This window comes from Phyllobates terribilis, unplaced genomic scaffold, assembly GCF_046119375.1.
Source record: "Phyllobates terribilis strain yellow unplaced genomic scaffold, ASM4611937v1 Scaffold_2__4_contigs__length_985480577, whole genome shotgun sequence".
Lineage (NCBI taxonomy): Eukaryota > Metazoa > Chordata > Amphibia > Anura > Dendrobatidae > Phyllobates > Phyllobates terribilis.
Window position 1 is genome coordinate 41,146,577 of NW_027362762.1, and position 25,759 is coordinate 41,172,335.

Below are 25,759 nucleotides of genomic sequence, written 5' to 3' on the forward strand. Positions count from 1 at the left end.
GAGTCATTACACGCAGAGGGATCTATTATATAGAGTCATTACACGCAGAGGGATCTATTATATAGAGTCATTACACGCAGTGGGATCTATTATGTAGAGTCATTACACGCAGAGGGATCTATTATATAGAGTCATTACACGCAGAGGGATCTATTATATAGAGTCATTACACACAGAGGGATCTATTATGTAGAGTCATTACACGCAGAGGGATCTATTATATAGAGTCATTACACACAGAGGGATCTATTATATAGAGTCATTACACACAGAGGGATCTATTATATAGAGTCATTACACAGAGGGATCTATTATATAGAGTCATTACACACAGAGGGATCTATTATATAGAGTCATTACACGCAGAGGGTTCTATTATAGAGTCATTACACACAGAGGGATCTATTATATAGAGTCATTACACACAGAGGGATCTATTATATAGAATCATTACACGCAGAGGGATCTATTATATAGAGTCATTACACGCAGAGTTATCTATTATATAGAGTCATTACACGCAGAGGGATCTATTATATAGAGTCATTACACGCAGAGGGATCTATTATATAGAATAATTACACGCAGAGGGATCTATTATAGAGTCAATACACGCAGAGGGATCTATTATATAGAGTCATTACACGCAGAGTGATCTATTATATAGAGTCATTACACGCAGAGGGATCTATTATATAGAGTCATTACATGCAGAGTGATCTATTATATAGAGTCATTACACGCAGAGTGATCTATTATATAGAGTCATTACACGCAGAGGGATCTATTATATAGAGTCATTACACGCAGAGTGATCTATTATATAGAGTCATTACACGCAGAGTGATCTATTATATAGAGTCATTACACGCAGAGGGATCTATTATATAGAGTCATTACACGCAGAGTTATCTATTATATAGAGTCATTACACGCAGAGGGATCTATTATATAGAGTCATTACACGCAGAGGGATCTATTATATAGAGTCATTACACGCAGAGCGATCTATTATATAGAGTCATTACACACAGAGGGATCTATTATATAGAGTCATTACACACAGAGGGATCTATTATATAGAATCATTACACACAGAGGGATCTATTATATAGAGTCATTACACACAGAGGGATCTATTATATAGAGTCATTACACACAGAGGGATCTATTATATAGAGTCATTATACACAGAGGGATCTATTATAGAGTCATTACACACAGAGGGATCTATTATATAGAGTCATTACACGCAGAGGGATCTATTATATAGAATCATTACACGCAGAGGGATCTATTATAGAGTCATTACACGCAGAGGGATCTATTATATAGAGTCATTACACACAGAGGGATCTATTATATAGAATCATTACACCAGAGGGATCTATTATATAGTCATTACACGCAGAGGGATCTATTATATAGAGTCATTACACGCAGAGGGATCTATTATATAGAATCATTACACGCAGAGGGATCTATTATATAGTATCATTACACGCAAAGGGATCTATTGTATAGAGTCATTCCACGCAGAGGGATCTATTATATAGAATCATTACACGCAGAGGGATCTATTATATAGAGTCATTACACGCAGAGGGATCTATTATATAGAGTCATTACACGCAGAGGGATCTATTATATAGAGTTATTACACGCAGAGGGATTCTACAGTACAGACCAAAAGTTTGGACACACTTTCTCATTTAAAGATTTTTCTGTATTTTCACGACTATGAAAATTGTACATTCACACTGAAGGCATCAAACTATGAATTACCACATGTGGAATTATATACTTAACAAAAAAGTGTGAAACAACTGAAAATATGTCTTATATTCTAGGTTCTTCACAGTAGCCACCTTTTGCTTTGATGACTGCTTTTCACACTCTTGGCATTCTCTTGATGAGCTTCAAGAGGTAGTCACCGGAAATGGTCTTCCAACAATCTTGAAGGAGTTCCCAGAGATGATTAGCACTTGTTGGCCCTTTTTCCTTCACTCTGCGGTCCAGCTCACCCCAAACCATCTCGATTGGGTTCAGGTCTGGTGACTGTGGAGGCCAGGTCATCTGGCGTAGCACCCCATCACTCTCCTTCTTGGTCAAATAGCCCTTACACAGCCTGGAGGTGTGTTTGGGGTCATTGTCCTGTTGAAAAATAAATGATGGTCCAACTAAACGCAAACCGGATGGAATAGCATGCCGCTGCAAGATGCTGTGGTAGCCATGCTGGTTCAGTATACCTTCAATTTTGAATAAATCCCCAACAGTGTCACCAGCAAAGCCCCCCACACCATCACACCTCCTCCTCCATGCTTCACGGTGGGAACCAGGCATGTAGAGTCCATCCGTTCACCTTTTCTGCGTCGCACAAAGACACGGTGGTTGGAACCAAAGATCTCAAATTTGGACTCATCAGACCAAAGCACAGATTTCCACTGGTCTAATGTCCATTCCTTGTGTTCTTTAGCCCAAACAAGTCTCTTCTGCTTGTTGCCTGTCCTTAGCAGTGGTTTCCTAGCAGCTATTTTACCATGAAGGCCTGCTGCACAAAGTCTCCTCTTAACAGTTGTTGTAGAGATGTGTCTGCTGCTAGAACTCTGTGTGGCATTGACCTGGTCTCTAATCTGAGCTGCTGTTAACCTGCGATTTCTGAGGCTGGTGACTCGGATAAACTTATCCTCAGAAGCAGAGGTGACTCTTGGTCTTCCTTTCCTGGGGCGGTCCTCATGTAAGCCAGTTTCTTTGTAGCGCTTGATGGTTTTTGCAACTGCACTTGGGGACACTTTCATAGTTTGCCCAATTTTTCGGACTGACTGACCTTCATTTCTTAAAGTAATGATGGCCACTCGTTTTTCCTTACTTAGCTGCTTTTTTCTTGCCATAATACAAATTCTAACAGTCTATTCAGTAGGACTATCAGCTGTGTATCCACCTGACTTCTGCAAAACACAACTGATGGTCCCAACCCCATTCAAAAGGCAAGAAATCCCACTTATTAAACCTGATATTGCACACCTGTGAAATGAAAACCATTTCCGGTGACTACCTCTTGAAGCTCATCAAGAGAATGCCAAGAGTGTGCAAAGCAGTCATCAAAGCAAAAGGTGGCTACTTTGAAGAACCTAGAATATAAGACATATTTTCAATTGTTTCACACTTTTTTGTTAAGTATATAATTCCACATGTGGTAATTCATAGTTTTGATGCCTTCAGTGTGAATGTACAATTTTCAAAGTCATGAAAATACAGAAAAATCTTTAAATGAGAAGGTGTGTCCAAACTTTTGGTCAGTACTGTATTATATAGAGTCATTACACGCAGAGTGATCTATTATATAGAGTCATTACACACAGAGCGATCTATTATATAGAGTCATTACACACAGAGGGATCTATTATATAGAGTCATTACACACAGAGGGATCTATTATATAGAGTCATTGCACACAGAGGGATCTATTATATAGAGTCATTACACACAGAGGGATCTATTATATGAAGTCATTACACACAGAGGGGTCTATTATATAGAGTCATTACACACAGAGGGATCTATTATATAGAGTCATTACACACAGAGGGATACACAGAGGGATCTATTATATAGAGTCATTACACACAGAGGGATCTATTTTATAGAGTCATTACACACAGAGGGATCTATTATATAGAGTCATTACACACAGAGGGATACACAGAGGGATCTATTATATAGAGTCATTACACACAGAGGGATCTATTTTATAGAGTCATTACACACAGAGGGATCTATTATATAGAGTCATTACACACAGAGGGATCTATTATATAGAGTCATTACACACAGAGCGATCTATTATAAAGAGTCATTACACACAGAGCGATCTATTATATAGAGTCATTACACGCAGAGGGATCTATTATAAAGTGTCATTACACACAGAGGGATCTATTATATAGAGTCATTACACACAGAGCGATCTATTATATAGAGTCATTACACGCAGAGGGATCTATTATATAGAGTCATTACACGCAGAGCGATCTATTATATAGAGTCATTACACACAGAGAGATCTATTATATAGAGTCATTACACGCAGAGGGATCTATTATATAGAGTCATTACACGCAGAGGGATCTATTATATAGAGTCATTACACACAGAGGGATCTATTATATAGAGTCATTACACACAGAGGGATCTATTATATAGAGTCATTACACACAGAGGGATCTATTATAGAGTCATTACACACAGAGGGATCTATTATATAGTCATTACACGCAGAGGGATCTATTATATAGAGTCCTTACACACAGAGGGATCTATTATATAGAGTCATTACACGCAGAGGGATCTATTATATAGAGTCATTACACGCAGAGGGATCTATTATATAGAGTCACTACAGGCAGAGAGATCTATTATATAGAGTCCCGTTCTCTTTATTAGTCCTATATGCAATAACATGGGTCCATTGGGATTAGATTTATCTTCACTGTGTTGTTTGCATCTGTGTTTCTGTCTCTCACTAAATATATGAATGTTATGGAGGTCTACGTGGTAGTATTATAGAGGTATTTTTTAGTCATTGTATGGTGGTGTAATTTGTGCATGGAAGATGTATGGCTGTGTTATGGGGACCAAGGCATGATAGTATTATCTGGATATCATATGGTGGTATTATTATTCTGGCACTGTATGTGATGTTATGTATGGCCACTGAATGACCGTATTGTGTGGACTTGGTGAATACTGTAATTATGAGCAGCTTCCACCTGCTGTTTTTTTTTTTTTGCTTATGGTCCAGGGCATTATTGGGTGCACTATATGGTGGTATTGTTATGATACTATATGGATTTATTGTTTCGACGTTTTATGGTGGTATTATTTGACACTATATGGCAGTGTTGTTTGGCCACTGAATGACCGTATTGTGTGGACTTGGTGTATAAGCATGAGCGGTTGCCTTATTTTGCTTATGGTCCAGGGCATTAAGGGGTGCACTATATGGTGGTATTTTTGTGATACTATATGGTTTGTTGTTTATTATTATTATTATTATTATTATTTTAGACACTTAACGGCAGTATTCTGTAAAATGTGTATGGCAGTGTAATAGTGGAGCTGTTCTTAAAATACTCTATATATTATACGGCAGTGTTATTTGGGCAATATTGTGTGGAATATATTTGGCACTATCATTAGTGCCCTATATAGCAGTAATAATCAGATACTATGATGGTATTACTTTGGCACTGTATGGCGGTATTGTGGGGACTGGTAAAAGTTTGATTTGCACTTTAATTTAAAGCTGCATTTTATGGTACAGAAAACCGAATAAATCTTGTACATTTAATACCCGTGTGCCTAAATATGTATGCATCATAGTAGGGGGTTCCACCATGGGTCATGATCCCACCATATTCCAATATTTTCTAGTGGAAACAGTCAGTATGTCAAGGAAGATCAACCCACAGATATGGCCGGTGCCAACTTTTCTTTGCTTCCATCCCTGTTGGCAAAATCAGGAATTGCTGTTATAAAGCCACCAAGTGTCACAAAACTTCATTGCCTCCTTACATGTCTTCCCAGTGCTGAAGGACGGTTACGAGAAGGTGGAGAAGAAGCTTCCAGAGGTGAAGGACGTTGAAGGAGCAGCCAAAGCTCTCATGAGGTTACAAGATGTCTACTCCTTGAATGTGAAGGGCTTGACACAGGGAGTATTCCAGAGTGGACCCAGTTCACACCTCAGTCTCCTGTACAAGCCGGACCAGGTCTACAGTATGTCAGCAGATGACTGTTTCCACATTGGCAAGGTAGGTTGATTTTAAGGCCATTTTATGGGGGATCGAGGATGGGGAAGTCAAGGCTGGGGGGTTGAGGCTGAGGAGGTTGAGGCTGAGGAGGTTGAGGCTGAGGAGGTCGAGGCTGGGGAGGTCGAGGTTAGGGAGGTAGAGGCCGGGGGGTTGAGGCTGAGGAGGTTGAGGCTGAGGAGGTCGAGGCTGGGGAGGTCGATGTTAGGGAGGTAGAGGCTGGGGAGGTAGAGGCTGGGGGGTCGAGGCTGAGGAGGTAGAGGCTGGGGGGGTCGAGGCTGAGGAGGTCGAGGTTAGGGAGGTAGAGGCTGGGGAGGTAGAGGCTGGGGGGTAGAGGCTGGGGAGGTAGAGGCTGGGGGGTTGAGGCTGAGGAGGTAGAGGCCGGGGGGGTTGAGGCTGGGGAGGCAGGTGCACTGCCCAATTATTGCACTATGCAGAAATACCTCCACTACACAGTGTAAACTAACAGTACCACATAGTGTCCACATATAGTGCCCAAATAATACCACGATATAGCGCCTGCAGGATGCCACAACCCGCGCTATGAGATAAGGCTGCAGTTTTGGGAAGGTCACAAGCCTTGTGTAATGAAGGAGCATTTTGCTTGCTTCCCTGGTGGTCTCGGGCAGTGGAGGGCTTGTTGCTTACTTCTGTGTTGGTCTCGGGTAATAGGAGAGAGAAAGCCTGCTTTCTTCCTATTCTAGGGTATTGAATACCTGCTTCCCTGATGGTGGGCTTAATGCATGTTTCCCAGGTGGTCTAGGGTAGCGTTGACGTTAATGGTTCTTTGCTGGTCTTGGGTAGTGGAAGTGTTAATGCTTCCTTGGTGGTCTAGGGTACTGGATGGGATAATGCTTCCTTGGTGGTCTAGGGTAGTGATTGGGTTAATGGTTCCTTGCTGGTCTATGGTAATGCATGGGTTAATGGTTCCGTTTTGGTCTAGGGTAGTGGACGGGATAATGTTTCCTTGGTGGTCTAGGGTACTGGATGGGTCAATGCTTTACCAGTGGTCTAGAGAAGTGGAGGGGTTAATGCTTACCTGGTGGTCTATGGTAGTGGAGGGGATTAATGCTTACCTGGTGGTCTATGGTAGTGGAGGGGTTAATGCTTACCTGGTGGTCTATGGTAGTCTAGGGGTTAATTCTTCCCTGGTGGTCTATGGTAGTGGAAGGGGTAGTGGTTTCCTGGTCATCTAGGATAATGGTTGAGTTTATGCTACCATAGTGGTTCCTGGCTAGTGGATAAGTTAATACTACCATTGTGGTCTATGGTAGGGAATGGGTTAATGAGACTTTTGTGGTCTAGGGTAATGGAAGGTTTAATGCTTTCCTGGTGGTGTGGGTTAATGATATCCTGGTGGGCTAAAGCAGTGGTTGGGTTAATGCTTCCTCTTAGTCTAGTACAGATGATGGGTTAATGCTACCCTGGTGGTCTAGGGTAGAGGGTGACCTAATGCTACACTGGTTGTTTAGGGTAGAGGGTGACCTAATGCTACACTGGTTGTTTAGGGTAGTGGAGAAGTTACTTTTTTACTGTTGGTTACGGTATTGGGGGGGTTAATGCTATCCTGGTGATCTAGAGTATCAGAGGGGTTTATGACTGAAGCAACGTGCAAGGTGAATGTACTGGTCCTCCATGTATCTCAGCTCAGAGCCAGTAATCTGCCACCTGAGGCCGTCACCGTCCTTCCCTCGCAGTTACTCTCAGGGTAATTCCACAATGCATCATGGGCCAAAAATGCACAGATCCTCACTCATCTGGATAATTTTTAATTTACGTAACTGAATCATAAGTAAACGCGATTAAAATGTGACCAAACGTCTTAAAGTCTGGAATCAATCCATAGAAAATCCTAGAATAATCCAGAACATATGTGTCGGCGCACCGAGGTGCCACTTCTGCATCTGAAAAATAAGAGAAATGTTCTGAACTGATGTAAAACAAATGAACACTTAAGTATAAGTATTGTAAGACTCTGCTGAACCCACCCTCTAATGATAATGAGATGACTCTGCTGACTCTATCCTCTAATGATAATGAGACGACTCTGCTGACTCTATCCTCTAATGATAATGAGATGACTCTGCTGACTCTATCCTCTAATGATAATGAGACGACTCTGCTGACTCTATCCTCTAATGATAATGAGATGACTTTGCTGACTCTATCCTCTAATGATAATGAGATGACTCTGCTGACTCTATCCTCTAATGATAATGAGACGACTCTGCTGACTCTATCCTCTAATGATAATGAGATGACTCTGCTGACTCTATCCTCTAATGATAATGAGACGACTCTGCTGACTCTATCCTCTAATGATAATGAGATGACTCTGCTGACTCTATCCTCTAATGATAATGAGATGACTTTGCTGACTCTATCCTCTAATGATAATGAGATGACTCTGCTGACTCTATCCTCTAATGATAATGAGACGACTCTGCTGACTCTATCCTCTAATGATAATGAGATGACTCTGCTGACTCTATCCTCTAATGATAATGAGACGACTCTGCTGACTCTATCCTCTAATGATAATGAGATGACTCTGCTGACTCTATCCTCTAATTATAATGAGATGACTCTGCTGACTCTATCCTCTAATGATAATGAGATGACTCTGCTGTCTCTATCCTCTGATGATGAGATGACTCTCCTGACTCTATCCTCTAATGATAATGAGATGACTCTGCTGAACCCACCCTCTAACGATAATGAGACAACTGTGCTGACTCTATCCTCTAATGATAATGAGACGACTCTGCTGACTCTATCCTGTAATGATAATGAGATGACTCTGCTGGCTCTATCCTCTAACGATAATGAGACGACTCTGCTGACTCTATCCTCTAATGATAATGAAACGACTCTGCTGACTCTATCCTCTAATGATAATGAGATGACTCTGCTGTCTCTATCCTCTGATGATGAGATGACTCTCCTGACTCTATCCTCTAATGATAATGAGATGACTCTGCTGAACCCACCCTCTAACAATAATGAGACGACTCTGCTGACTCTATCCTCTAATGATAATGAGACGACTCTGCTGACTCTATCCTCTAATGATAATGAGATGACTCTGCTGGCCCTGCCGTCTAATGATAATGAGACGACTCTGCTGATTCTATCCTCTAATGATAATGAGATAACTCTGCTGACTCTATCCTCTAATAATAATGAGATGACTCTGCTGAACCCAACCTCTAACGATAATGAGACGACTCTGCTGACTCTATCCTCTAATGATAATGAGACGACTCTGCTGACTCTATCCTCTAATGATAATGAGATGACTCTGCTGGCTCTATCCTCTAGCGATAATGAGACGACTCTGCTGACTCTATCCTCTAATGATAATGAGACGACTCTGCTGACTCTATCCTCTAATGATAATGAGATGACTCTGCTGTCTCTATCCTCTGATGATGAGATGACTCTCCTGACTCTATCCTCTAATGATAATGAGATGACTCTGCTGAACCCACCCTCTAACGATAATGAGACGACTCTGCTGACTCTATCCTCTAATGATAATGAGACGACTCTGCTGACTCTATCCTCTAATGATAATGAGATGACTCTGCTGGCCCTGCCGTCTAATGATAATGAGACGACTCTGCTGATTCTATCCTCTAATGATAATGAGATGACTCTGCTGACTCTATCCTCTAATGATAATGAGATGACTCTGCTGACTCTATCCTCTAATGATAATGAGATGACTCTGCTGGCTCTATCCTCTAATGATAATGAGATGACTCTGCTGACTCTATCCTCTGATGATGAGATGACTCTCCTGACTCTATCCTCTAATGATAATGAGATGACTCTGCCGAATGTATCCTCTAATGATAATGAAATGACTCTGCTGACTCTATCCTCTAATGATAATGAGATGACTCTGCTGACTCTATCCTCTAATGATAATGAGATGACTCTGCTGACTCTATCCTCTAATGATAATGAGATGACTCTGCTGACTGTATCCTCTAATGATAATGAAATGACTCTCCTGACTCTATCCTCTAATGATAATGTGATGACTCTGCTGGCTCTATCCTCTAATGATAATGATATGACTCTGCTGACTCTATCCTCTAATGATAAGGAGATGACTCTGCTGACTGTATCCTCTAATAATAATGTGATGACTCTGCTGACTCTATCCTCTAATGATAATGAGATGACTCTGCTGACTCTATCCTCTGATGATGAGATGACTCTCCTGACTCTATCCTCTAATGATAATGAGGTGACTCTGCTGTCTCTATCCTTGGATGATGAGATGACTCTCCTGACTCTATCCTCTAATGATAATGAGATGACTCTGCTGGCCCTATCCTCTAATGATAATGAGATGACTCTGTTGACTCTATCCTCTAATGATAATGAGATGACTCTGCTGACTCTATCCTCTAATGATAGTGAGATGACACTGCTGACTCTATCCTCTAATGATAATGAGAATGCTCTGGTGACTCTATCCTCTAATGATAATGAGATGACTCTGCTGACTCTATCCTCTAATGATAATGATATGACTCTACTGACTCTATCCTCTAATGATAATGAGATGACTCTGCTGACTCTATCCTCTGATGATAATGAGATGACTCTGCTGACTCTATCCTTTAATGATAACGAGATGACTCTGCTGACTCTATCCCCTAATGCTAATGAGATGACTCTGCTGGCTCTATCCTCTAATGATAATGAGATGACTCTGCTGACTCTATCCTCTAATGATAATGAGATGACTCTGTTGACTCTATCCTCTAAAGATATTGAGATGACTCTGCTGACTCAATCCCCTAATGATAATGAGATGACTCTTGACTCTATCCTCTAATGATAATGAAATGACTCTGCTGACTCTATCCTCTAATGATAATGAGATGGCTCTGCTGACTCTATCCTCTAATGATAATGAGATGACTCTGCTAACTCTATCCTCTAATGATAATGAGATGACACTGCTGACCCTTCTCTTTAATGATAATGAGATGACTCTGCTAACTATCCTCTAATGATAATGAGATGACTCTGCTGACCCTTCTCTTTAATGATAATGAGATGACTCTGCTGACTCTATCCTCTAATAATAATGAGATGACTCTGATGACCCTGTCCTCTAAAAATAATGAGATGACTCTCCTGACTCTATCCTCTAATGATAATGAGATGACTCTGCTGACTCTATCCTCTAATGATAATGAGATGACTCTGCTGACCCTTCTCTTTAATGATAATGAGATGAATTTGCTGATTATCCTCTAATGATAATGAGATGACTCTGCTGAAGCTACCCTCTAATGCAATGCCCATCCTCCCTGATACCACATGTAACAAAATATCACTGTATACTACATTATATACCCCTTTTGCCCCTTCTGCCCCACAGATCGCCTATGATATGGAAGATTTTTACCACTCTATCCCATGGCTGGAGGAAGCTGTCAGCAAATTTCGGGATTCCTATGGCAGCTGGTTCACTGAGGACCAGGGCTCCCTGGGAGATGCATTGGATTATTTAGCTTTTTCCTACTACAAGGTAAATGACATCAGCAGCTGCAGCTTATTTCACTCTGTTACTCTCTGTTGTCATCCGTGCGATTGTTTTATAATAATCAGGTACAGACAATTGTACAAGGGAAAACTCACAATCCTTATTCCTCACAAGCACAGACCTAAAATCTGAAATATTAGAATTTGCTGACGGAGCGCTCCGCTTCTGCGCAGGATATCCATTTCACATTAGCTACAGATTTGCCTGATTTTCATTTCCATCCTGTGGTCGGAGAAGGGACGCCGAGAATCTGTGTAATTAGTTACAGAAGTTTCAGCTTCAAAATATTTTATATTGTGAAACTGGCATCAGATCCACAACAGATCGGATCACAGCCTAGTTCTAACCTGCAGAGCTGACATCATAACTCCCATAAAACGTCCATGGTGGTCAGTGGTAGGAAAGTGGAGAAATATAATAAGCCAGTGAGAAAGGTAATGATATGATCCACAGTGACTGCACCAGCGGAATAGTGAGTGCAGCTCTGGAGTATAATACAGGATGTAATTCAGGATCAGTAATGTAATGTATGTACACAGTGACTGCACCAGCAGAATAGTGAGTGCAGCTCTGGAGTATAATACAGGATGTAACTCAGGATCAGTAATGTAATGTATGTACACAGTGACTGCACCAGCAGAATAGTGAGAGCAGCTCTGGAGTATAATACAGGATGTAACTCAGGATCAGTAATGTAATGTATGTACACAGTGACTGCACCAGCAGAATAGTGAGTGCAGCTCTGGACTATAATACAGGATGTAACTCAGGATCAGTAATGTAATGTATGTACACAGTGACTGCACCAGCAGAATAGTGAGTGCAGCTCTGGAGTATAATACAGGATGTAACTCAGGATCAGTAATGTAATGTATGTACACAGTGACTGCACCAGCAGAATAGTGAGAGCAGCTCTGGAGTATAATACAGGATGTAACTCAGGATCAGTAATGTAATGTATGTACACAGTGACTGCACCAGCAGAATAGTGAGAGCAGCTCTGGACTATAATACAGGATGTAACTCAGGATCAGTAACGTAATGTATGTACACAGTGACTGCACCAGCAGAACAGTGAGTGCAGCTCTGGATTATAATACAGGATGTAACTCAGGATCAGTAATGTAATGTATGTACACAGTGACTGCACCAGCAGAATAGTGAGAGCAGCTCTGGAGTATAATACAGGATGTAACTCAGGATCAGTAATGTAATGTATGTACACAGTGACTGCACCAGCAGAATAGTGAGTGCAGCTCTGGAGTATAATACAGGATGTAACTCAGGATCAGTAATGTAATGTATGTACACAGTGACTGCACCAGCAGAATAGTGAGTGCAGCTCTGGACTATAATACAGGATGTAACTCAGGATCAGTAATGTAATGTATGTACACAGTGACTGCACCAGCAGAATAGTGAGTGCAGCTCTGGATTATAATACAGGATGTAACTCAGGATCAGTAATGTAATGTATGTACACAGTGACTGCACCAGCAGAATAGTGAGTGCAGCTCTGGAGTATAATACAGGATGTAACTCAGGATCAGTAATGTAATGTATGTACACAGTGACTGCACCAGCAGAATAGTGAGTGCAGCTCTGGAGTATAATACAGGATGTAACTCAGGATCAGTAATGTAATGTATGTACACAGTGACTGCACCAGCAGAATAGTGAGTGCAGCTCTGGAGTATAATACAGGATGTAACTCAGGATCAGTAATATAATGTATGTACACAGTGACTCCACCAGAAGAATAGTGAGTTCAGCTCTGGAGTATAATACAGGAGGTAACTCAGGATCAGTAATGTATGTACACAGTGACTGCACCAGCAGAATAGTGAGTGCAGCTCTGGAGTATAATACAGGATGTAACTCAGGATCAGTAATGTAATGTATGTACACAGTGACTCCACCAGAAGAATAGTGAATACAGCTCTGGAGTATAATACAGGAGGTAACTCAGGATCAGTAATGTAATGTATGTACACAGTGACTGCACCAGCAGAATAGTGAGTGCAGCTCTGGAGTATAATACAGGATGTAACTCAGGATCAGTAATGTAATGTATGTACACAGTGACTGCACCAGCAGAATAGTGAGTGCAGCTCTGGAGTATAATACAGGATGTAACTCAGGATCAGTAATGTAATGTATGTACACAGTGACTCCACCAGCAGAATAGTGAGTGCAGCTCTGGGGTATAATACAGAATGTAACTCAGGATCAGTAATGTAATGTATGTACACAGTGGCTGCACCAGCAGAATAGGGAGTGCAGCTCTGGAGTATAATACAGGATGTAACTCAGGATCAGTAATGTAATGTATGTACACAGTGACTGCACCAGCAGAATAGTGAGTGCAGCTCTGGAGTATAATACAGGATGTAACTCAGGATCAGTAATGTAATGTATGTACACAGTGACTGCACCAGCAGAATAGTGAGTGCAGCTCTGGAGTATAATACAGGATGTAACTCAGGATCAGTAATGTAATGTATGTACACAGTGACTGCACCAGCAGAATAGTGAGTGCAGCTCTGGAGTATAATACAGGATGTAACTCAGGATCAGTACAGGATCAGTAATGTATGTACACAGTGACTGCACCAGCAGAATAGTGAGTGCAGCTCTGGAGTATAATACAGGATGTAACTCAGGATCAGTACAGGATCAGTAATGTATGTACACAGTGACTGCACCAGCAGAATAGTGAGTGCAGCTCTGGAGTATAATACAGGATGTAACTCAGGATCAGTAATGTAATGTATGTACACAGTGACTGCACCAGCGGAATAGTGAGTGCAGCTCTGGAGTATAATACAGGATGTAACTCAGGATCAGTAATGTAATGTATGTACACAGTGACTGCACCAGCAGAATAGTGAGTGCAGCTCTGGAGTATAATACAGGATATAACTCAGTATCAGTAATGCAATGTATGTACACAGTGACTGCACCAGCAGAATAGTGAGTGCCGCTCTGGAGTATAATACAGGATGTAACTCAGGATCAGTAATGTAATGTATGTACACAGTGACTCCACCAGCAGAATAGTGAGTGCAGCTCTGGGGTATAATACAGGATGTAACTCAGGATCAGTAATGTAATATATGTACACAGTGACTGCACCAGCAAAATAGTGAGCGCAGCTCTGGAGTATAATACAGGATGTAACTCAGGATCAGTAATGTAATGTATGTACACAGTGACTCCACCAGCAGAATAGTGAGTGCAGCTCTGGAGTATAATGCAGGATGTAACTCAGGATCAGTAATGTAATGTATGTACACAGTGACTCCACCAGCAGAATAGTGAGTGCAGCTCTGGTGTATAATACAGGATGTAACTCAGGATCAGTAATGTAATGTATGTACACAGTGACTGCACCAGCAGAATAGTGAGTGCAGCTCTGGAGTATAATACAGGATGTAACTCAGGATCAGTAATGTAATGTATGTACACAGTGACTCCACCAGCAGAATAGTGAGTGCAGCTCTGGAGTATAATACAGGATGTAACTCAGGATCAGTAATGTAATGTATGTACACAGTGACTCCACCAGCAGAATAGTGAGTGCAGCTCTGGTGTATAATACAGGATGTAACTCAGGATCAGTAATGTAATGTATGTACACAGTGACTGCACCAGCAGAATAGTGAGTGCAGCTCTGGAGTATAATACAGGATGTAACTCAGGATAAGTAATGTAATGTATGTACACAGTGACTCCACCAGCAGAATAGTGAGTGCAGCTCTGGAGTATAATACAGGATATAACTCAGGATCAGTAATGTAATGTATGTACACAGTGACTGCACCAGCAGAATAGTGAGTGCAGCTCTGGAGTATAATACAGGATATAACTCAGGATCAGTAATGTAATGTATGTACACAGTGACTGCACCAGCAGAATAGTGAGTGCAGCTCTGGAGTATAATACAGGATGTAACTCAGGATCAGTAATGTAATGTATGTACACAGTGACTGCACCAGCAGAATAGTGAGTGCAGCTCTGGAGTATAATACAGGATGTAACTCAGGATCAGTAATGTAATGTATGTACACAGTGACTGCACCAGCAGAATAGTGAGTGCAGCTCTGGAGTATAATACAGGATATAACTCAGGATCAGTAATGTAATGTATGTACACAGTGACTGCACCAGCAGAATAGTGAGTGCAGCTCTGGAGTATAATACAGAATGTAACTCAGGATCAGTAATGTAATGTATGTACACAGTGACTGCACCAGCAGAATAGTGAGTGCAGCTCTGGAGTATAATACAGGATATAACTCAGGATCAGTAATGTAATGTATGTACACAGTGACTGCACCAGCAGAATAGTGAGTGCAGCTCTGGAGTATAATACAGGATATAACTCAGGATCAGTAATGTAATGTATGTACACAGTGACTGCACCAGCAGAATAGTGAGTGCAGCTCTGGAGTATAATACAGAATGTAACTCAGGATCAGTAATGTAATGTATGTACACAGTGACTGCACCAGCAGAATAGTGAGTGCAGCTCTGGAGTATAATACAGGATGTAACTCAGGATCAGTAATGTAATGTATGTACACAGTGACTGCACCAGCAGAATAGTGAGTGCAGCTCTGGAGTATAATACAGGATATAACTCAGGATCAGTAATGTAATGTATGTACACAGTGACTGCACCAGCAGAATAGTGAGTGCAGCTCTGGAGTATAATACAGAATGTAACTCAGGATCAGTAATGTAATGTATGTACACAGTGACTGCACCAGCAGAATAGTGAGTGCAGCTCTGGAGTATAATACAGGATGTAACTCAGGATCAGTAATGTAATGTATGTACACAGTGACTGCACCAGCAGAATAGTGAGTGCAGCTCTGGAGTATAATACAGAATGTAACTCAGGATCAGTAATGTAATGTATGTACACAGTGACTGCACCAGCAGAATAGTGAGTGCAGCTCTGGAGTATAATACAGGATGTAACTCAGGATCAGTAATGTAATGTATGTACACAGTGACTGCACCAGCAGAATAGTGAGTGCAGCTCTGGAGTATAATACAGGATATAACTCAGGATCAGTAATGTAATGTATGTACACAGTGACTGCACCAGCAGAATAGTGAGTGCAGCTCTGGAGTATAATACAGAATGTAACTCAGGATCAGTAATGTAATGTATGTACACAGTGACTGCACCAGCAGAATAGTGAGTGCAGCTCTGGAGTATAATACAGGATGTAACTCAGGATCAGTAATGTAATGTATGTACACAGTGACTGCACCAGCAGAATAGTGAGTGCAGCTCTGGGGTATAATACAGGAGGTAACTCAGGATTGTTAATGTAATGTATATAATTGTTTATATAGATTGCAGATGCTCCGTATCTCCTATACTGTTACTTTGCTTCCTATGGTCCTGTAGTGTTATGCTCCTGGGTGGTGGGCTCCGTGATTGAGCATTTGCTCCGCTGGCCCCTTTCTGCATTCATGGAGACACATTGTGGAAAGTAAACGTTCACTTCTCCAAATCTCAGAACTTGCTGTATATTCCATTTCCTCCCACCTCATGTGAAACCTTATGGGACTTTGTTTGGAATTTATTATATTGGTGAGAAGCAGAGGATTTTAGGATTTCTCCGTCATAAAGCAGTGATGGGGGGAGCAGACCCCTATCGAGGAAAAAATCAGGAAGAAGTCATTAACCCTTTCTGTTCCCCAACAACCAAAATATTCCTTCACTGAGTCACGTCAAGTCTTTGCTTTCTAACAATGACTTGTATTTAAAGGGCCAGGGACCTAATTATTCAGACTTTATAATGAAGCAGGGGCATTATAAGAGGAGCGGCTGATATCAGTCACATGTGATGTATCACTATATTCAGCAGCTCGCTGATTGCTAACAGGGGGCGCTATTGTATTTCTCCACCACACTAGACCACCAGGGATGATGGATCCGTCCAAATATAATTTTAGCAAATTAGTGGTGGTTTTTTTAGGTGAATTAATTTTATATTTTGATAGATCGGACTTTTGCGGTTGCTTTATTACTAAATAGGATTCATTTTTTTATTTGATTTTTTTATTTTTAAATGGCAATTAAGGGGTAATGTAATATTTTTTTTAATTTTTTTTTTTTTTTTTTTTATCACCCAGTAGCTTTATATGGCGGTATTATTTCAGCGTTGATTATCAGTAAGATGTGTGCAGAACATGGAAGAATTTTCTTTTTGATTTATTTGGGCTCCTTTCGCATCAAATGATGACATTATGCTCGTGGCTGCATTATCTGGTGGGATAGCAGTTTTGTGTCGGTACTATATGTTGGTATTATTATGTGGGCGTTATATAGTGATGATATTTTTACACTAACTAGTACTTGAGAATTAAATTATGACAGTATTGTATGGAGGTATTATCCGGCATTGGATGGCAGTATTGTTTCTCGGATTGTCATTTGATGCCATTAGATGGTAGTACTGTGTGCAATTATTATTTGGAATGGCAGTATTATGTGGGATTATTATTCAGCATTGGATGGCAGTATTGTGTGGGATTATTATTCGGTATTGGATGGCAGTATTATGTGAGATTATTATTCAGCATTGGATGGCAGTATTGTGTGGGATTATTATTCGGTATTGGATGGCAGTATTATGTGAGATTATTATTCAGCATTGGATGGCAGTATTGTGTGGGATTATTATTCGGTATTGGATGGCAGTATTATGTGAGATTATTATTCAGCATTGGATGGCAGTATTATGTGGGATTATTATTCAGCATTGGATGGCAGTAGTGTTGGGGATTATTATTCAGCATTGGATGGCAGTATTGTGTAGGATTATTATTCGGTATTGGATGGCAGTATTGTGTGGGATTATTATTCAGCATTGGATGGCAGTATTGTGTAGGATTATTATTCAGCATTGGATGGCAGTATTGTGTGGGATTATTATCCAGCATTGGATGGCAGTATTATGTGACATTATTATTCAGCATTGGATGGCAGTATTGTGTGGGATTATTATCCAGCATTGGATGGCAGTATTGTGTAGGATTATTATCTGGCATTGGATGGCAGTATTATGTGGGATTATTATTTAGCATTGGATGGCAGTATTGTGTGGGATTATTATTCAGCATTGGATGGCAGTATTGTGTGGGATTATTATTCAGCATTGGATGGCAGTATTGTGTGGGATTATTATTCAGCATTGGATGGCAGTATTATGTGAGATTATTATTCAGCATTGGATGGCAGTATTGTGTGGGATTATTATTCAGCATTGGATGGCAGTATTGTGTGGGATTATTATTCAGCATTGGATGGCAGTATTGTGTAGGATTATTATTCGGTATTGGATGGCAGTATTATGTGAGATTATTATCCAGCATTGGATGGCAGTATTATGTGAGATTATTATTCAGCATTGGATGGCAGTATTGTGTGGGATTATTATTCAGCATTGGACGGCAGTATTGTGTGGGATTATTTTTCAGCATTGGATGGCAGTATTGTGTGGGATTATTATTCAGCATTGGATGGCAGTATTGTGTGGGATTATTATTCAGCATTGGATGGCAGTATTGTGTGGGATTATTATTCAGCATTGGATGGCAGTATTGTGTGGGATTATTATTCAGCATTGGATGGCAGTATTATGTGGGATTATTATTCAGCATTGGATGGCAGTATTGTGTAGGATTATTATTCGATATTGGATGGCAGTATTATGTGAGATTATTATTCAGCATTGGATGGAAGTATTGCGTGGGATTATTATTCAGCATTGGATGGCAGTATTGTGTGGGATTATTATTCAGCATTGGACGGCAGTATTGTGTGGGATTATTATTCAGCATTGGATGGCAGTATTGTGTGGGATTATTATTCGGTATTGGATGGCAGTATTATGTGAGATTATTATTCAGCATTGGATGGCAGTATTGTGTGGGATTATTATTCGGTATTGGATGGCAGTATTATGTGAGATTATTATTCAGCATTGGATGGCAGTATTATGTGGGATTATTATTCAGCATTGGATGGCAGTAGTGTTGGGGATTATTATTCAGCATTGGATGGCAGTATTGTGTAGGATTATTATTCGGTATTGGATGGCAGTATTGTGTGGGATTATTATTCAGCATTGGATGGCAGTATTGTGTAGGATTATTATTCAGCATTGGATGGCAGTATTGTGTGGGATTATTATCCAGCATTGGATGGCAGTATTATGTGACATTATTATTCAGCATTGGATGGCAGTATTGTGTGGGATTATTATCCAGCATTGGATGGCAGTATTGTGTAGGATTATTATCTGGCATTGGATGGCAGTATTATGTGGGATTATTATTTAGCATTGGATGGCAGTATTGTGTGGGATTATTATTCAGCATTGGATGGCAGTATTGTGTGGGATTATTATTCAGCATTGGATGGCAGTATTGTGTGGGATTATTATTCAGCATTGGATGGCAGTATTATGTGAGATTATTATTCAGCATTGGATGGCAGTATTGTGTGGGATTATTATTCAGCATTGGATGGCAGTATTGTGTGGGATTATTATTCAGCATTGGATGGCAGTATTGTGTAGGATTATTATTCGGTATTGGATGGCAGTATTATGTGAGATTATTATCCAGCATTGGATGGCAGTATTATGTGAGATTATTATTCAGCATTGGATGGCAGTATTGTGTGGGATTATTATTCAGCATTGGACGGCAGTATTGTGTGGGATTATTTTTCAGCATTGGATGGCAGTATTGTGTGGGATTATTATTCAGCATTGGATGGCAGTATTGTGTGGGATTATTATTCAGCATTGGATGGCAGTATTGTGTGGGATTATTATTCAGCATTGGATGGCAGTATTGTGTGGGATTATTATTCAGCATTGGATGGCAGTATTATGTGGGATTATTATTCAGCATTGGATGGCAGTATTGTGTAGGATTATTATTCGGTATTGGATGGCAGTATTATGTGAGATTATTATTCAGCATTGGATGGAAGTATTGCGTGGGATTATTATTCAGCATTGGATGGCAGTATTGTGTGGGATTATTATTCAGCATTGGACGGCAGTATTGTGTGGGATTATTATTCAGCATTGGATGGCAGTATTGTGTGGGATTATTATTCAGCATTGGATGGCAGTATTGTGTGGGATTATTTTTCGGTATTGGATGGCAGTATTGTGTGAGATTATTATTCAGCATTGGATGGCAGTATTGTGTGGGATTATTATTCAGCATTGGATGGCAGTATTGTGTGGGATTATTATTCAGCATTGGATGTCAGTATTATGTGGGATTATTATTCGGCATTGGATGTCAGTATTGTGTGGGATTATTATTCAGCATTGGATGGCAGTATTGTGTGGGATTATTATTCGGCATTGGATGGCAGTATTGCGTGGGATTATTATTCAGCATTGGATGGCAGTATTGTGTGGGATTATTATTCGGCATTGGATGGCAGTATTATGTGGGATTATTATTCGGCATTGGATGTCAGTATTGTGTGGGATTATTATTCAGCATTGGATGGCAGTATTGTGTGGGATTATTATTCGGCATTGAATGGCAGTATTATGTGGGATTATTATTCGGCATTGGATGTCAGTATTGTGTGGGATTATTATTCGGCATTGGATGTCAGTATTGTGTGGGATTATTATTCGGCATTGGATGGCAGTATTGTGTGGGATTATTATTCAGCATTGGATGGCAGTATTGTGTGGGATTATTATTCAGCATTGGATGGCAGTATTGTGTGGGATTATTATTCAGCATTGGATGGCAGTATTGTGTGGGATTATTATTCAGCATTGGATGGCAGTATTATGTGGGATTATTATTCGGCATTGGATGGCAGTATTGCGTGGGATTATTATTCAGCATTGGATGGCAGTATTGTGTGGGATTATTATTCGGTATTGGATGGCAGTATTATGTGAGATTATTATTCAGCATTGGATGGCAGTATTGTGTGGGATTATTATTCAGCATTGGATGGCAGTATTGTGTGGGATTATTATTCAGCATTGGATGGCAGTATTATGTGGGATTATTATTCAGCATTGGATGGCAGTATTGTGTTGGATTATTATTCAGCATTGGATGGCAGTATTATGTGGGATTATTATTCGGCATTGGATGTCAGTATTGTGTGGGATTATTATTCAGCATTGGATGGCAGTATTGTGTGGGATTATTATTCGGCATTGGATGTCAGTATTGTGTGGGATTATTATTCAGCATTGGATGGCAGTATAGTGTAGGATTTTTATTCGGCATTGGATGGCAGTATTGTGTAGGATTATTATCCGGCATTGGATGGCAGTATTGTGTGGGATTATTATTCAGCATTGGATGGCAATATTGTGTAGGATTATTATTCAGCATTGGATGGCAGTATTTTGTGGGATTATTAATCAGCATTGGATGGCAGTATGATTTGGGATTATTATCTGGCATTGGATGGCAGTATTATGTGGGATTATTATTCAGCATTGGATGGCAGTATTGTGTGGGATTATTATTCAGCATTGGATGGCAGTATTGTGTGGGAATATTATCTGGCATTGGACGTCAGTATTGTGTGGGATTATTATTCAGCATTGGATGGCAGTATTGTGTGGGATTATTATCTGGCATTGGATGGCAGTATTGTGTGGGATCATTATTCAGCATTGGATGGCAGTATTGTGTAGGATTATTATCTGGCATTGGATGGCAGTATTATGTGGGATTATTATTTAGCATTGGGTGACAGTATTGTGTAGGATTATTATTCAGCATTGGGTGGCAGTATTGTGTGGGATTATTATTCAGCATTGGATGGCAGTATTGTGTGGGATTATTATTCAGCATTGGATGGCAGTATTGTGTGGGATTATTATTCGGCATTGGATGTCAGTATTGTGTGGGATTATTATTCAGCATTGGATGGCAGTATTGTGTGGGATTATTATTCGGTATTGGATGGCAGTATTGTGTGGGATTATTATTCAGCATTGGATGGCAGTATTGTGTGGGATTATTATTCAGCATTGGATGGCAGTATTGTGTGGGATTATTATTCAGCATTGGATGGCAGTATTGTGTGGGATTATTATTCAGCATTGGATGGCAGTATTATGTGGGATTATTATTCAGCATTGGATGGCAGTATTGTGTAGGATTATTATTCGGTATTGGATGGCAGTATTATGTGAGATTATTATTCAGCATTGGATGGAAGTATTGCGTGGGATTATTATTCAGCATTGGATGGCAGTATTGTGTGGGATTATTATTCAGCATTGGACGGCAGTATTGTGTGGCATTATTATTCAGCATTGGATGGCAGTATTGTGTGGGATTATTATTCAGCATTGGATGGCAGTATTGTGTGGGATTATTATCCAGCATTGGATGGCAGTATTGTGTGGGATTATTATTCGGTATTGGATGGCAGTATTGTGTGAGATTATTATTCAGCATTGGATGGCAGTATTGTGTGGGATTATTATTCAGCATTGGATGGCAGTATTGTGTGGGATTATTATTCAGCATTGGATGGCAGTATTATGTGGGATTATTATTCGGCATTGGATGTCAGTATTGTGTGGGATTATTATTCAGCATTGGATGGCAGTATTGTGTGGGATTATTATTCGGCATTGGATGGCAGTATTGCGTGGGATTATTATTCAGCATTGGATGGCAGTATTGTGTGGGATTATTATTCGGCATTGGATGGCAGTATTATGTGGGATTATTATTCGGCATTGGATGTCAGTATTGTGTGGGATTATTATTCAGCATTGGATGGCAGTATTGTGTGGGATTATTATTCGGCATTGAATGGCAGTATTATGTGGGATTATTATTCGGCATTGGATGTCAGTATTGTGTGGGATTATTATTCGGCATTGGATGTCAGTATTGTGTGGGATTATTATTCGGCATTGGATGGCAGTATTGTGTGGGATTATTATTCAGCATTGGATGGCAGTATTGTGTGGGATTATTATTCAGCATTGGATGGCAGTATTGCGTGGGATTATTATTCAGCATTGGATGGCAGTATTGTGTGGGATTATTATTCAGCATTGGATGGCAGTATTATGTGGGATTATTATTCGGCATTGGATGGCAGTATTGCGTGGGATTATTATTCAGCATTGGATGGCAGTATTGTGTGGGATTATTATTCGGTATTGGATGGCAGTATTATGTGAGATTATTATTCAGCATTGGATGGCAGTATTGTGTGGGATTATTATTCAGCATTGGATGGCAGTATTGTGTGGGATTATTATTCAGCATTGGATGGCAGTATTATGTGGGATTATTATTCAGCATTGGATGGCAGTATTGTGTGGGATTATTATTCAGCATTGGATGGCAGTATTATGTGGGATTATTATTCGGCATTGGATGTCAGTATTGTGTGGGATTATTATTCAGCATTGGATGGCAGTATTGTGTGGGATTATTATTCGGCATTGGATGTCAGTATTGTGTGGGATTATTATTCAGCATTGGATGGCAGTATAGTGTAGGATTATTATTCGGCATTGGATGGCAGTATTGTGTAGTATTATTATCCGGCATTGGATGGCAGTATTGTGTGGGATTATTATTCAGCATTGGATGGCAATATTGTGTAGGATTATTATTCAGCATTGGATGGCAGTATTTTGTGGGATTATTAATCAGCATTGGATGGCAGTATGGTTTGGGATTATTATCTGGCATTGGATGGCAGTATTATGTGGGATTATTATTCAGCATTGGATGGCAGTATTGTGTGGGATTATTATTCAGCATTGGATGGCAGTATTGTGTGGGAATATTATCTGGCATTGGACGTCAGTATTGTGTGGGATTATTATTCAGCATTGGATGGCAGTATTGTGTGGGATTATTATCTGGCATTGGATGGCAGTATTGTGTGGGATTATTATTCAGCATTGGATGGCAGTATTGTGTAGGATTATTATCTGGCATTGGATGGCAGTATTATGTGGGATTATTATTTAGCATTGGGTTACAGTATTGTGTAGGATTATTATTCAGCATTGGGTGGCAGTATTGTGTGGGATTATTATTCAGCATTGGATGGCAGTATTCTGTGGGATTATTATTCAGCATTGGATGGCAGTATTGTGTGGGATTATTATTCGGCATTGGATGTCAGTATTGTGTAGGATTATTATTCAGCATTGGGTGGCAGTATTGTGTGGGATTATTATTCAGCATTGGATGGCAGTATTGTGTGGGATTATTATTCAGCATTGGATGGCAGTATTGTGTGGGATTATTATTCGGTATTGGATGGCAGTATTATGTGAAATTATTATTCAGCATTGGATGGCAGTATTGTGTGGGATTATTATTCAGTATTGGATGGCAGTATTATGTGGGATTATTATTCGGCATTGGATGTCAGTATTGTGTGGGATTATTATTCAGCATTGGATGGCAGTATTGTGTGGGATTATTATTCGGCATTGGATGTCAGTATTGTGTGGGATTATTATTCAGCATTGGATGGCAGTATTGTGTAGGATTATTATTTGGCATTGGATGGCAGTATTGTGTGGGATTATTATTCAGCATTGGATGGCAGTATTGTGTAGGATTATTATTCAGCATTGGATGGCAGTATTGTGTGGGATTATTATCTGGCATTGGATGGCAGTATTGTGTGGGTTAATTATTTAGCAATGGATGACAGTATTGTGTGGGATTATTATTCAGCATTGGATGGCAGTATTGTGTAGGATTATTATCTGGCATCGGATGGCAGTATTGTGTGGGATTAATATTTAGCATTGGATGGCAGTATTGTGTAGGATTATTATTCGGCATTGGATGGCAGTATTGTGTAGGATTATTATTTAGCATTGGATGATAGTATTATGTGAGATTATTATTCAGCATTGGATGGCAGTATTGTGTAGGATTATTATTCAGCATTGGATGGCAGTATTGTGTAGGATTATTATTCAGCATTGGATGGAAGTATTGCGTGGGATTATTATTCAGCATTGGATGGCAGTATTGTGTGGGATTATTATTCAGCATTGGACGGCAGTATTGTGTGGCATTATTATTCAGCATTGGATGGCAGTATTGTGTGGGATTATTATTCAGCATTGGATGGCAGTATTGTGTGGGATTATTATCCAGCATTGGATGGCAGTATTGTGTGGGATTATTATTCGGTATTGGATGGCAGTATTGTGTGAGATTATTATTCAGCATTGGATGGCAGTATTGTGTGGGATTATTATTCAGCATTGGATGGCAGTATTGTGTGGGATTATTATTCAGCATTGGATGGCAGTATTATGTGGGATTATTATTCGGC

The 25,759-nt window shown here is 40.1% G+C and overlaps 1 protein-coding gene across 2 annotated transcripts in view; it reads left to right on the top strand.

The window, feature by feature from the left end:
* Window positions 1-25,759, top strand: part of P4HA3 (prolyl 4-hydroxylase subunit alpha 3) — a 140,876-nt gene that overhangs the window by 54,522 nt on the left and 60,595 nt on the right. For both annotated transcript variants that reach the window (XM_073661245.1, XM_073661246.1), the window contains exons 3-4: window positions 5,587-5,810; window positions 11,215-11,364. In XM_073661245.1, coding sequence (XP_073517346.1) covers window positions 5,587-5,810; window positions 11,215-11,364 — 374 coding nt within the window. The remainder of the gene's footprint in view (window positions 1-5,586; window positions 5,811-11,214; window positions 11,365-25,759) is intronic.